The sequence below is a fragment of the Oncorhynchus tshawytscha genome, linkage group LG12 (genome assembly GCF_018296145.1).
Source record: "Oncorhynchus tshawytscha isolate Ot180627B linkage group LG12, Otsh_v2.0, whole genome shotgun sequence".
NCBI classification, from domain to species: Eukaryota; Metazoa; Chordata; class Actinopteri; order Salmoniformes; family Salmonidae; genus Oncorhynchus; species Oncorhynchus tshawytscha.
In genome coordinates, this window is record NC_056440.1 from 26,253,445 (window position 1) to 26,267,327 (window position 13,883).

A 13,883-nucleotide genomic window follows, 5' to 3' on the forward strand; every position below is an offset into this window, starting at 1 on the left:
TGGGTCTGACATCACAGCTACTCAGGTTGGATCTGACATCACAGGTTGGGTCTGACATCACAGCTACACAGGTTGGGTCTGATATCACAGCTACACAGGTTGGGTCTGATATCACAGCTACACAGGTTGGATCTGACATCACAGCGCCCTCTATTCATGAGGTCCAACCTGTGTAGCTGTGATGTCAGATCCAACCTGTGTAGCTGTGATATCAGACCCAACCTGTGTAGCTGTGATATCAGACCCAACCTGTGTAGCTGTGATGTCAGAGCTACACAGGTTGGGTCTGATATCACAGCTACACAGGTTGGGTCTGACATCACAGCTACACAGGTTGGGTCTGACATCACAGCTACACAGGTTGGGTCTGACATCAAAGGGTGGGTCTGATATCACAGCTACACAGGTTGGGTCTGACATCAAAGGGTGGGTCTGATATCACAGCTACACAGGTTGGAATTGACATCACAGCTACACAGGTTGGATCTGATATCACAGCTACACAGGTTGGGTCTGACATCACAGGTTGGGTCTGACATCACAGCTACTCAGGTTGGATCTGACATCACAGGTTGGGTCTGACATCACAGCTACACAGGTTGGGTCTGACATCACAGCTACACAGGTTGGGTCTGACATCACAGCTACATAGCACACTCACAATCTCTGACTTTACTGAATGTTCAGTTTCTGCCATCTTCTCTCTGCCAGAGTGAACTGTAACCTTGCCCCGGGCTAGCAGCTGAACAGGGAACAGTGTTCAGCTGACACAGCACTAATGACCTCTAACACACTCACAGAAACGCACACATTGCTAAATGGATGTTACGAGGCTCTGACCTTGAGTTAGAGGGCAACTGCATGCGAGTGACATATTTTGAAGTTGAATTTCCCTGTAGTTGGTGAGAACGGTTTGTGACAACCCAGCGTGGTTGTACTATTTCACTGATCACACTGATTTCACCCACCAAGGTGTGTGTGTGTGTGTGTGTGTGTGTGTGTGTGTGTGTGTATTTGAGTGACTGAGTACAGTACAGACACCGGCACTGAGAGTTTACCTGACCCTGTCAAAACTACTCTGGGTAAGTCCACACATGAATAGAGGGCGCTGGGTGTGCAGGGTTGATAGGGATTAGGGCTAAGATGTTAATGCCCCAAGACACCCCTTCTCTTTTCTCTCCTGTGTATTTACCTGTTCTCTGCTCCCACTACTGCACTGGACTCCCAAACGTACACTGACACACACACCGTCCATCCAGCACTATGAAGACTGTCCTGGCTCTGCTGATGTTGGTATGCCTGGCCTGCCACAGTAAGTCTCTGTACATGTAGCTGGCAGGATTATTTACTCAACTAGAGGGGGACCTTCTAGGGGTTTCAGGGTTTTCTAAGAGTTTATAAGGGGATAAACGGTGGGTCTGAATCTAGTCTACTGGGTAGTGTTAAAGCTGGGTTCAGGTTAGAAATGATGTCTTGTTTATCTGATGGGAGGCAAAGGAATGATAAGAGCTTATTTGGATCACGGAACTGACCCAGAGAGAAGTCGATGCTAACCCTAACCATAGGTCAACACTATTCATAACTGTACCAGATGGTCATATTTCAGTTTTAGTCATCATATTGGTAGGGGTTGTGTGGAACGCTTTCGACACCTTCTACAGTCCATGCCCCAATGAATTGAGGCTGTTCAGAGGGCAAAAGGGGAGGTGCGACTCAATATTAGGAAGGTGTGCCTTGAAGGGCTGTGTTCACCTGTCTGTCTGGTTGTCTGTGTGTTTTGCTGTTTCAGCGTGGTCTTTTTTGTTCATAAAAGCCCAAGGGTTGACAGGACAGGAAACATGGCCAGGGTCAGTCTGAGTTGTCACAGACACAGCCTTAGAGTTATTTGTACATCATCAGATATCAGTTTGTTGTTATGGGCTCCTAGTTCCTCAGAGACACCGTGTGCATGGTGAGACAGAGAGGTAGGATTATGTTGAGCGGTAGCCTGGATACAACTTCTTTCAGAGTGAGTGCTAGTCTGTCTGTGAGTGCTAGTCTGTCTGTGAGAGCTAGTCTGTCTGTGAGTGCTAGTCTGTCTGTGAGTGCTAGTCTGTCTGTGAGTGCTAGTCTGGCTGTGAGTGCTAGTCTGTCTGTGAGTGCTAGTCTGTCTGTGAGTGCTAGTCTGTCTGTGAGAACTAGTCTGTCTGTGAGTGCCAGTCTGTCTGTGAGTGCTAGTTGTAAGTACTGCTTAGTCTCATCTCAGATGTTCTCTCCTGTTTCATGTCTAAAGGTCATGCACTGAAGTGTCACTCATGCGTAGCGTCCAATGAGGGTGATTGTATCAAACAAGGCTCCACCACCTGCCCTCAATTCGCCGACGCCTGCTCCACCATCACAGGACAGAGTAAGCACACACACAAACTCTCACCCCCTGCACAAAAATAACTTTCATGACCAAAGCTTGCAGCATTCTTTTCAGACTCTAGATGTCAGGCTAGTTCTAGGACAACACCCCCATCACCACTATATGATTGGATAGGTATAAGTTATATGTAATTAGACTAAAGCATTCCCCCCATTGAGGCTGTATAGGGTGTATATTAGCAGTGTTCTAGCTACTGTGGAACTGACATGAACACATATTGTACAAAACTGATTTTAATGCTAAATAAATATGTCTTTATGCTACTATAATACATCACACACTAAATTAATGGCCACACAAATTTGATGACTACATACGTATATCTTTCTCTCTCTCTTTTGTCAGCAGTCTCTCTCCTTTCCCCTGTAATCAGTATGTGTGTGTGTGTGTGTTCTCTCATCTCTGAGGTTTCTGGATAAGTTCCCAGCAGCTTTTGTCAACCACAACCCGCTGTGTCTGTGGGAGAGAAGGGGGAAGAGTGGGAGGGAGTGAGGCAGGGGCTAGGGCCAAGAAGAGGGAAGAGTGGGAGCGGGGCAGGGGCAGGGGTTAGGGCCAAGAAGAGGGAAAAGTGGGAGCGGGACATGGGCTAGGGCCAAGAAGAGGGAAGAGTGGGAGCAGGGCAGGGGCTAGGGCCAAGAAGAGGGAAAAGTGGGAGCGGGACATGGGCTAGGGCCAAGAAGAGGGAAGAGTGGGAGCGGGGCAGGGGCTAGGGCCAAGAAGAGGGAAGAGTGGGAGCGGGGCAGGGGCTAGGGCCAAGAAGAGGGAAAAGGGGAGCGGGGCAGGGGTTAGGGCCAAGAAGAGGGAAAAGTGGGAGTGGGGCAGGGGCTAGGGCCAAGAAGAGGGAAGAGTGGGAGCGGGGCAGGGGTTAGGGCCAAGAAGAGGGAAAAGTGGGAGCGGAGCAGGGGCTAGGGCCAAGAAGAGGGAAAAGTGGGAGCGGGGCAGGGGCTAGGGCCAAGAAGAGGGAAGAGTGGGAGCGGGGCAGGGGGAGGGTTAGGGCCAAGAAGAGGGAAAAGTGGGAGCGGGGCAGGGGCTAGGGCCAAGAAGAGGGAAAAGCGGGAGCGGTGCAGGGGCTAGGGCCAAGAAGAGGAAAAGCGGGAGCGGGGCAGGGGCTAGGGCCAAGAAGAGGGAAAAGTGGGAGCGGGGCAGGGGCTAGGGCCAAGAAGAGGGAAAAGTGGGAGCGGGGAAGGGGCTAGGGCCAAGAAGAGGGAAAAGTGGGAGCGGGGAAGGGGCTAGGGCCAAGAAGAAGGAAGAGTGGGAGCGGGGCAGGGGCTAGGGCCAAGAAGAGGGAAGAGTGGGAGCGGGGCAGGGGGAGGGTTAGGGCCAAGAAGAGGGAAAAGTGGGAGCGGGGCAGGGGTTAGGGCCAAGAAGAGGGAAAAGTGGGAGCGGGGCAGGGGCTAGGGCCAAGAAGAGGGAAAAGTGGGAGCGGGGCAGGGGCTAGGCCAAGAAGAGGGAAAAGCGGGAGCGGTGAAGGGGCTAGGGCCAAGAAGAGGGAAAAGTGGGAGCGGGGCAGGGGCTAGGGCCAAGAAGAGGGAAAAGTGGGAGCGGGGCAGGGGCTAGGGCCAAGAAGAGGGAAAAGTGGGAGCGGGGCAGGGGCTAGGGCCAAGAAGAGGGAAAAGTGGGAGCGGGGCAGGGGCTAGGGCCAAGAAGAGGGAAAAGTGGGAGCGGGGCAGGGGCTAGGGCCAAGAAGAGGGAAGAGTGGGAGCGGGGCAGGGGCTAGGGCCAAGAAGAGGGAAAAGTGGGAGCGGGGCAGGGGGAGGGGTTAGGGCCAAGAAGAGGGAAAAGTGGGAGTGGGGCAGGGGCTAGGGCCAAGAAGAGGGAAAAGTGGGAGCGGGGCAGGGACTAGGGCCAAGAAGAGGGAAAAGTGGGAGCGGGGCAGGGGAGGGGTTAGGGCCAAGAAGAGGGAAAAGTGGGAGTGGGGCAGGGGCTAGGGCCAAGAAGAGGGAAAAGTGGGAGCGGGGCAGGGCTAGGGCCAAGAAGAGGGAAAAGCGGGAGCGGTGAAGGGCTAGGGCCAAGAAGAGGGAAAAGTGGGAGCGGGGCAGGGGCTAGGGCCAAGAAGAGGGAAAAGTGGGAGCGGGGCAGGGGCTAGGGCCAAGAAGAGGGAAAAGTGGGAGCGGGGCAGGGGCTAGGGCCAAGAAGAGGGAAAAGTGGGAGCGGGGCAGGGGCTAGGGCCAAGAAGAGGGAAAAGTGGGAGCGGGGCAGGGGCTAGGGCCAAGAAGAGGGAAGAGTGGGAGCGGGGGCAGGGGCTAGGGCCAAGAAGAGGGAAAAGTGGGAGCGGGGCAGGGGGAGGGGTTAGGGCCAAGAAGAGGGAAAAGTGGGAGTGGGGCAGGGGCTAGGGCCAAGAAGAGGGAAAAGTGGGAGCGGGGCAGGGACTAGGGCCAAGAAGAGGGAAAAGTGGGAGCGGGGCAGGGGGAGGGGTTAGGGCCAAGAAGAGGGAAAAGTGGGAGTGGGGCAGGGGCTAGGGCCAAGAAGAGGGAAAAGTGGGAGCGGAGCAGGGGCTAGGGCCAAGAAGAGGGAAAAGTGTGAGCGGGGCAGGGGCTAGGGCCAAGAATAGTGGGAGCGGGGCAGGGGCTATGGCCAAGAAGAGGGAAGAGTGGGAGCGGGGCAGGAGCAGGGGCAGGGGCTAGGGCTAAGAAGAGGGAAAAGTGGGAGCTTGGCAGGGGCTAGGGCCAAGAAGAGGGAAAAGCGGGAGCGGTGCAGGGGCTAGGGCCAAGAAGAGGGAAAAGTGGGAGCGGGGCAGGGGCTAGGGCCAAGAAGAGGGAAAAGTGGGAGCGGGGCAGGGCTAGGGCCAAGAAGAGGGAAAAGTGGGAGCGGGGCAGGGGCTAGGCCCAAGAAGAGGAAAAGTGGGAGCGGGGCAGGGGCTAGGGCCAAGAAGAGGGAAAAGTGGGAGCGGGGCAGTGGCTAGGGCCAAGAAGAGGGAAAAGTGGGAGCGGGGCAGGGGCTAGGGCCAAGAAGAGGGAAGAGTGGGAGCGGGGCAGGGGCTAGGGCCAAGAAGAGGGAAAAGTGGGAGCGGGGCAGGGGAGGGGTTAGGGCCAAGAAGAGGGAAAAGTGGGAGTGGGGCAGGGGCTAGGGCCAAGAAGAGGAAAAAGTGGGAGCGGGGCAGAGACTAGGGCCAAGAAGAGGGAAAAGTGGGAGCGGGGCAGGGGGAGGGGTTAGGGCCAAGAAGAGGGAAAAGTGGGAGTGGGGCAGGGGCTAGGGCCAAGAAGAGGGAAAAGTGGGAGCGGAGCAGGGGCTAGGGCCAAGAAGAGGGAAAAGTGTGAGCGGGGCAGGGCTAGGGCCAAGAATAGTGGGAGCGGGGCAGGGGCTAGGGCCAAGAAGAGGGAAGAGTGGGAGCGGGGCAGGAGCAGGGGCAGGGGCTAGGGCTAAGAAGAGGGAAAAGTGGGAGCGGGGCAGGGCTAGGGCCAAGAAGAGGGAAGAGTGGGAGCGGGGCAGGGGCTAGGGCCAATAAGAGGAAGAGTGGGAGCGGGGCAGGGGCTAGGGCCAAGAAGAGGGAAAAGGGGAGCGGGGCAGGGGTTAGGGCCAAGAAGAGGGAAAAGTGGGAGCGGGGCAGGGGCTAGGGCCAAGAAGAGGGAAGAGTGGGAGCGGAGCAGGGGCTAGGGCCAAGAAGAGGGAAAAGTGGGAGCTTGGCAGGGGCTAGGGCCAAGAAGAGGGAAGAGCGGGAGCGGGGCAGGGGCTAGGGCCAAGAAGAGGGAAAAGCGGGAGCGGGGCAGGGGCTAGGGCCAAGAAGAGGGAAGAGTGGGAGCGGAGCAGGGGCTAGGGCCAAGAAGAGGGAAAAGTGGGAGCGGGGCAGGGGCTAGGGCCAAGAAGAGGGAAAAGTGGGAGCGGGGCAGGGGCTAGGGCCAAGAAGAGGGAAGAGTGGGAGCGGGGCAGGGGCTAGGGCCAAGAAGAGGGAAAAGTGGGAGCGGGGCAGGGGAGGGGTTAGGGCCAAGAAGAGGTAAAAGTGGGAGTGGGGCAGGGGCTAGGGCCAAGAAGAGGGAAAAGTGGGAGCGGGGCAGGGACTAGGGCCAAGAAGAGGGAAAAGTGTGAGTGGGGCAGGGGCTAGGGCCAAGAAGAGTGGGAGCGGGGCAGGGTCTAGGGCCAAGAAGAGGGAAGAGTGGGAGCGGAGCAGGGGCAGGGGCTAGGGCCAAGAAGAGGGAAAAGTGGGAGCGGGGCAGGGGCTAGGGCCAAGAAGAGGGAAAAGTGGGAGCGGGGCAGGGGTTAGGGCCCAGAAGAGGGAAAATTGGGAGCGGGGCAGGGGCAGGGGTTAGGGCCAAGAAGAGGGAAAAGTGGGAGCGCGGCAGGGGCTAGGGCTAAGAAGAGGGAAAAGTGGGAGCGGGGTGGGGGCTTGGGCTAAGAAGAGGGAAAAGTGGGAGCGGGGCAGGGGTTAGGGCCAAGAAGAGGGAAGAGTGGGAGCGGAGCAGGGGCTAGGGCTAAGAAGAGGGAAAAGGGGAGCGGGGCGGGGGCAGGGCTTAGGGCTAAGAAGAGGGAAAAGTGGGAGCGGGGCAGGGGCTAGGGCCAAGAAGAGGGAAAAGTGGGAGTGGGGCAGGGGCTAGGGCCAAGAAGAGGGAAAAGTGGGAGTGGGGCAGGGGCTAGGGCCAAGAAGAGGGAAGAGTGGGAGTTGGGCAGGGGCAGGGGCTAGGGCCAAGAAGAGGGAAAAGGGGAGCGGGGCAGGGGTTAGGGCCAAGAAGAGGGAAAAGTGGGAGCGGGGCAGGGGCTAGGGCCAAGAAGAGGGAAGAGTGGGAGCGGGGCAGGGGCTAGGGCCAAGAAGAGGGAAAAGTGGGAGCGGGGCAGGGGGAGGGGTTAGGGCCAAGAAGAGGTAAAAGTGGGAGTGGGGCAGGGCTAGGGCCAAGAAGAGGGAAAAAAGTGGGAGCGGGGCAGGGACTAGGGCCAAGAAGAGGGAAAAGTGTGAGCGGGGCAGGGGCTAGGGCCAAGAAGAGTGGGAGCGGGGCAGGGGCTAGGGCCAAGAAGAGGGAAGAGTGGGAGCGGGGCAGGAGCAGGGGCTAGGGCCAAGAAGAGGGAAAAGTGGGAGCGCGGCAGGAGCTAGGGCTAAGAAGAGGGAAAAGTGGGAGCGGGGTGGGGGCTTGGGCTAAGAAGAGGAAAAGTGGGAGCGGGGCAGGGGTTAGGGCCAAGAAGAGGGAAGAGTGGGAGCGGAGCAGGGGCTAGGGGCTAAGAAGAGGGAAAAGGGGAGCGGGGCGGGGGGGGCAGGGCTTAGGGCTAAGAAGAGGGAAAAGTGGGAGCGGGGCAGGGGCTAGGGCCAAGAAGAGGGAAAAGTGGGAGTGGGGCAGGGGCTAGGGCCAAGAAGAGGGAAAAGTGGGAGTGGGGCAGGGGCTAGGGCCAAGAAGAGGGAAGAGTGGGAGTTGGGCAGGGGCAGGGGCTAGGGCCAAGAAGAGGGAAAAGTGGGAGCGGAGCAGGGGCTAGGGCCAAGAAGAGGGAAAAGTGGGAGCGGGGCAGGGGCTAGGGCCAAGAAGAGGGAAGAGTGGGAGCGGAGCAGGGGCTAGGGCCAAGAAGAGGGAAAGTGGGAGCGGGGCAGGGGCTAGGGCCAAGAAGAGGGAAAAGTGGGAGCGGGGCAGGGGCTAGGGCCAAGAAGAGGGAAAAGTGGGAGCGGGGCTAGGGCCAAGAAGAGGCAGATTGAAGGACGAGGAGGAGAGTATGAAACCATGGTTCAACAGGGCTGGAATAAGCCAATACTGACTCTCCTTCCTCACACCTTTCCTGTCCCTCCCCACTCACTTTCTCCTTACTCCTCCCTCCCTTCCTCCTGTTTCAGACACGGTGATGAAGTCATGCTCCTACAAGGCGTTCTGTGATCAGGCCCGCAATGGCAACTCTGAAGCCAAGATGGAGTGTTGTTTCTCGGACGACTGCAATGGGCCCCATAAGGGCCACCGCCACGGGGAGCACAATAACACAGCTAGTGGTCTGGGAGCCAGCCCTGCTCTACTACTTGGGGCTCTGATGCTCCGCATGGCCCTCAGCAGGCTCTAAACTCCTGATTATTATATATATATATATATATATATATATACACACACACACAGTGGGGGGAAAAGTATTTAGTCAGCCACCAATTGTGCAAGTTCTCCCACTTAAAAAGATGAGAGAGGCCTGTAATTTTCATCATTTTACCTTTATTTAACCAGCCAAGTCAGTTAAGAACACATTCTTATTTTCAATGACGGCCTGGAAACAGTGGGTTAACTGCCTGTTCAGGGGCAGAACGACAGATTTGTATCTTGTCAGCTCAGGGGTTTGAACTCACAACCTTCCAGTTACTAGTCCAACACTCTAACCACTAGGCTGGCGTTGATTAGGGAAACATTCCCACTGTTCTTAGTGCCAGTCTGTTTTAGTTTGAACGTGCAATGTAAATAATGATAACATCTTTATGCTTTCGTTAATAAAAGAATGATAAAAACTCTTTCAAAATACCGATGTTTATTTAGTTATGGATCCATAACGAATTACTATGGGAATAAATAATCACTGAATTGCAGAAATATTGGAACAAAGTGGTCTAATGAAGATAAACAAATTGTTGCTTACGGTCAGGACTAATCTTCGAAAGAGGTGTTTTCCCCACAATTCTATTTTTAAATGCATTTTTCTCTTGAGCACATGTGGGAGAGGAAAGTGGCTCGTTCATCACAATAGCAGGCCTCAGCGAGGGCACAGGGCAGACACTTTCGTTACAGGAATCATGAGAATAATGTTCTTTACTGTTTGACCAAATCATGGTCTAAGCCACCCATAAAATAGCTGAAGACAGAGTCGGAGCAGGTTTCTTTGCTGATGCCCGTGTTTGACTTTGAATTTGCGTGACCTCCGGTATTAGAAAACCAGGCTGGTCTGTCTTGGTAGGGGGGCCAGTCTTTGCCCACTGATCAGCAAAAGACTCATTATAGATTAGTATAACAGATAAAAATCTTAATAGGCCCATGTCACCTTTTTTTAAAAATTGTTTTATTTCTGTATGTCAATTTCAACCAGCCCATCCAACTAAATAATGGTCCAGCCAATCCGCCCCTGTGCAGCATGCTAGCATGAGACTGTCAGTGGGTGGCATCACTGGAAATGTTGAGTCCGTAGATTTAGACTCTCTCCGCTGTTTGTGACCTCTGACCTAGTTACAGCCCACAGGACGTGAGGTCACTCAGGTAACATTTTGCTCGCTTGTGGTTAACAGACCCCACTTACTTCCTCCTCTGACCTCCAGTCTTCTCCATAGAGAGAGCACACAGGTCCATGTTTTTTCTACTGAACACTGGCTTCCTTTCTGTCTCTGTCTCAGACTATATAATAACTCTATGTATGGGAGGCTCAGGTAAGGACAGTTGGATATGAGGCAGAGAAAACAACTGGTCTAGACAAGGATACAGATTGCGTCCCCTGATCATTCAATTCAGACAGAATATCTACCCCATACAGGCTAATCACAGTAGCTCTGTGCACCATAGCAGACTTAACTTCTATTTCCTGTCAGCCTAGTCGCCATCTGGGGGGGGGGGGGGGAGAGACAGAATGAGACACACGGAGAGAGAGAGAGAGAGAGAGAGAGAGAGAGACACACATACAGAGGGGGGGGGGGGGTGAAATCCTGAATCATATGATGTGACTTTGACCCAGTTCCCATAGCGATGCTGAAAGCTGAGAGAGGGAGGAAAGAATGATAGAAGACAACAAGGGAAGAAGGAAAGAGATAAATGGTTAGAATATCTTGCTCTGTTTATGAGAATGTATCATAAATGCAGGGAACTAGCATATTTAATAGCCTAGGTAGGCCCTATAACCTACAATAAATAAAGCATAGGTCCACAATCAATTAGACTGTTTTCGATATACATGAAGCCTAGTGAGTGGTAGACCAATTAATGTTTGAGACAGTGTCTGCTGTTAGTCTGGCTCAAGGCCATACACCAACCTTTTGGGGGGTATGTATTTACACAAAACAAAACAAAAAATTCCTGCAACCATGGTCACGGATTGAGCAATTTTAAGGGAAAGCAGCACAATCTGATGAGTAAATTTGCCTATTTTACAAAACTATTTTGAACGTATTAAGAACTACCAATACAATTCCAGTAAAAATAGAAGATTACGAAATACTGGCCAGCCATTACTATATCCAACCCCTCTCCATGTGTTGCCTCTATCATGTATCCCAGTGGTTCACACTTTTTGACCCACAACACCCAAAAAGAAGTGGTACAAAACTTGTGACCCCCACGCACACATCTGCTGTGTATTTATTTACATTTTATTTAACTACTAAAGTCAGTTAAGAACGCAATCTTGTTTACAATGGACGGCATACCCCAGTCAAAGTAACCTGGATGATGCTGGGCCAATTGTGCACCACCCTATGGGACTCCCAATCACGGCCTGTTGTGATACAGCCTGGAATCGAACCAGGATCTGTAGTGATACCTCTAGCACGGAGATGCATTGCCTTAGACCGATCCGTCACTCGGGAGCATAAATGTTGCCTGTCATTATACCCATAAACGCTGATACATTTTCAAAAAGCAGAAATAAATTTCATTTTAGACCTGCATTTGGAACTGAAAGTCATTCATGTTAGCAGCCAATATCAACTAGGGATATATCATGTCACTTCTCTAGAGTCCAGAGCAGGCAAAATATGGTCTGCTTGTAGCAGAGGTTGCAGGATTGTTAGATGGAAGGCATGTTCTGTCTGCGCAGCTTGGTCTCCAAGACTAGACGTAACATTGTTAATGTATATTCAGGACATTCAAATTAATATGATACAGTGGGGGAAAAAGTATTTAGTCAGCCACCAATTGTCCAAGTTCTCCCACTTAAAAAGATGAGAGAGGCCTGTAATTTTCATCATAGGTACACTTAAACTATGACAGACAAAATTAGGGAAAAAATCCAGAAAATCACATTGTAGGATTTTTTATGAATTTATTTGCAAATTATGGTGGAAAATAAGTATTTGGTCACCTACAAACAAGCAAGATTTCTAGCTCTCACAGACCTGTAACTTCTTCTTTAAGAGGCTCCTCTGTCTTCCACTCATTACCTGTATTAATGGCACCTGTTTGAACTTGTTATCAGTATAAAAGACACCTGTCCACAACCTCAAACAGTCACACTTCAAACTCCACTATGGCCAAGACCAAAGAGCTGTCAAAGGACACCAGAAACAAAATTGTAGACCTGCACCAGGCTGGGAAGACTGAATATGCAATAGGTAAGCAGCTTGGTTTGAAGAAATCAACTGTGGGAGCAATTATTAGGAAATGGAAGACATACAAGACCACTGATAATCTCCCTCGATTTGGGGCTCCACGCAAGATCTCACCCCGTGGGGTCAAAATGATCACAAGAACGGTGAGCAAAAATCCCAGAACCACACGGGGGGGACCTAGTGAATAACCTGCAGAGTGCTGGGACCAAAGTAACAAAGCCTACCATCAGTAACACACTACGCCGCCAGGGACTCAAATCCTGCAGTGCCAGACATGTCCTCCTGCTTAAGCCAGTACATGTCCAGGCCCGTCTGAAGTTTGCTAGAGAGCATTTGGATGATCCAGAAGAAGATTGGGAGAATGTCATATGGTCAGATGAAACCAAAATGTAACATTTTGGTAAAAACTCAACAAAGAATGCTGAGTTGCATCCAAAGAACACCATACCTACTGTGAAGCATGGGGGTGGAAACATTATGCTTTGGGGCTGTTTTTCTGCAAAGGGGCCATGTATCGTGAGATTGAGTGAAAACCTCCTTCCATCAGCCGGGCATTGAAGATGAAACGTGGCTGGGTCTTTCAGCATGACAATGATCCCAAACACATTGCCTGGGCAAAGAAGGAGTGGCTTCGTAAGAAGCATTTCAAGGTCCTGGAGTGGCCTAGCCAGTCTCCAGATCTCAACCCCATAGAAAATCTTTGGAGGGAGTTTGTGTTGCCCAGCAACAGCCCAAAAACATCACTGCTCTAGAGGAGATCTGCATGGAGGAATGGGCCAAAATACCAACAACAGTGTGTGAAAACCTTGTGAAGACTTACAGAAAACGTTTGACCTCCGTCATTGCCAACAAAGGGTATATAACAAAATATTGAAATAAACTTTTGTTATTGACCAAATACTTATTTTTCACCATAATTTGCAAATAAATTCATTAAAAAATCCTACAATGTGATTTTCTGGATTTTTTTCTCATTTTGTCTGTCGTAGTTGAAGTGTACGATGATGAAAATTACAGGCCTCTCATCTTTTTAAGTGGGAGAACTTGCACAATTGGTGGCTGACTAAATACTTTTTTGCCCCACTGTATGTTACATTTGGTATGCTTACATAGGACAGCTTGTTACTTAAGGAAAAAACGAAAGTAGGGTGGTTGGTTGGGTGGGCGTATAAACCCAAAGGTTGCAAGTTCGAATTTGATCACTGACAACTTTAGCAACTTTTCAACTACTTTTTAAGCACTTTGCAACTACTTGTTGGTTACTGCTTGGTTACTGCTTGGTTACTGATGGTGGTGTAAACTACTTGTTAGCTAACCCTTCCCCTAACCTTAACCCTTTAACCTAACTCTTAAACTTAACCCTAACCCCGCTAAAGTTAGCCACCTAGCTACAATTTGTAACATATGATACGTTTTTCAAATTCGTAACATATTGTATGTTTTGCAAATTCGTAACATATAATACAAATTGTAATATATCATATGAAATGGGTGATGACATCCAGAAATGAATACATCCCATACTAAAATGGAGGTCTCCGATGTATTTACAGAATAATATGAAATGCTCTGAGCCCAGGTTGGTCTGCACCGCACCAACACTTGAGGGTTAGCCCTGTTCTTCCTAACAAATATCATAATAAATTCACCAAAATATATTACATCTTCATCTCGTAATATAGAAGGCAGTGCGATGTAACAGCTGCTTATTTAGACACAGAGGACTTGTTTGGTTGGCTACTGGCTATCTGCAAAATGATCAATGAAATCACCAGGTAGCCTATTGTTCAGGCAATAATAAGTCACTAGTAGATTGCTAAACTGTATTTTATATGGATGATAAACATAGGCCTACTCATTTCCTCCAAACAAGTTCTTTCTGGTCACTAATTTGGATATTTGAACCAGCCTTTGTGCCAATGATCAGAGAGGTTGGGTTAAATGCGGAAGACACATTTCAGTTGAATACATTCAGTTGGACAACTGACTAGTATCCCCTTTTCAATGCTGATCATTGACAGTACCACAGTAAGAGTCATAATACCCATAAAACCTAGCGGTCAAACAAGGAAATGGTTCTAATAGTTTCCCCCCATTAATTTTTCCCATAAGAGATTTTAGAAACACTTAAAATAAGGGCTTGGTTTCATGTAGGTTTACCCTGGTGTGACGTTTTGATAACCATGCAAATCTCTCTAGGACAAGGTGAATTTTATCAATATATTTGCCTGTATCCCCCCCAAAAATGAAACGCTAATTAGCTGCTAATGTGGCTAACATAAAGAACTA

The 13,883-nt window shown here is 51.0% G+C and overlaps 1 protein-coding gene across 1 annotated transcript; it reads left to right on the forward strand.

Annotated features, from left to right (window-relative positions):
• The first annotated feature begins 1,054 nt into the window (after positions 1 to 1,054).
• si:ch211-113d22.2 lies at positions 1,055 to 8,450 on the forward strand. Its single transcript, XM_042331131.1, has 3 exons — positions 1,055 to 1,312; positions 2,273 to 2,386; positions 8,151 to 8,450. The coding sequence occupies exons 1-3, from the start codon at positions 1,264 to 1,266 to the stop codon at positions 8,366 to 8,368; spliced, it is 381 nt and encodes a 126-aa protein (XP_042187065.1). The 5' UTR covers positions 1,055 to 1,263; the 3' UTR covers positions 8,369 to 8,450.
• Positions 8,451 to 13,883: the final 5,433 nt, after the last annotated feature.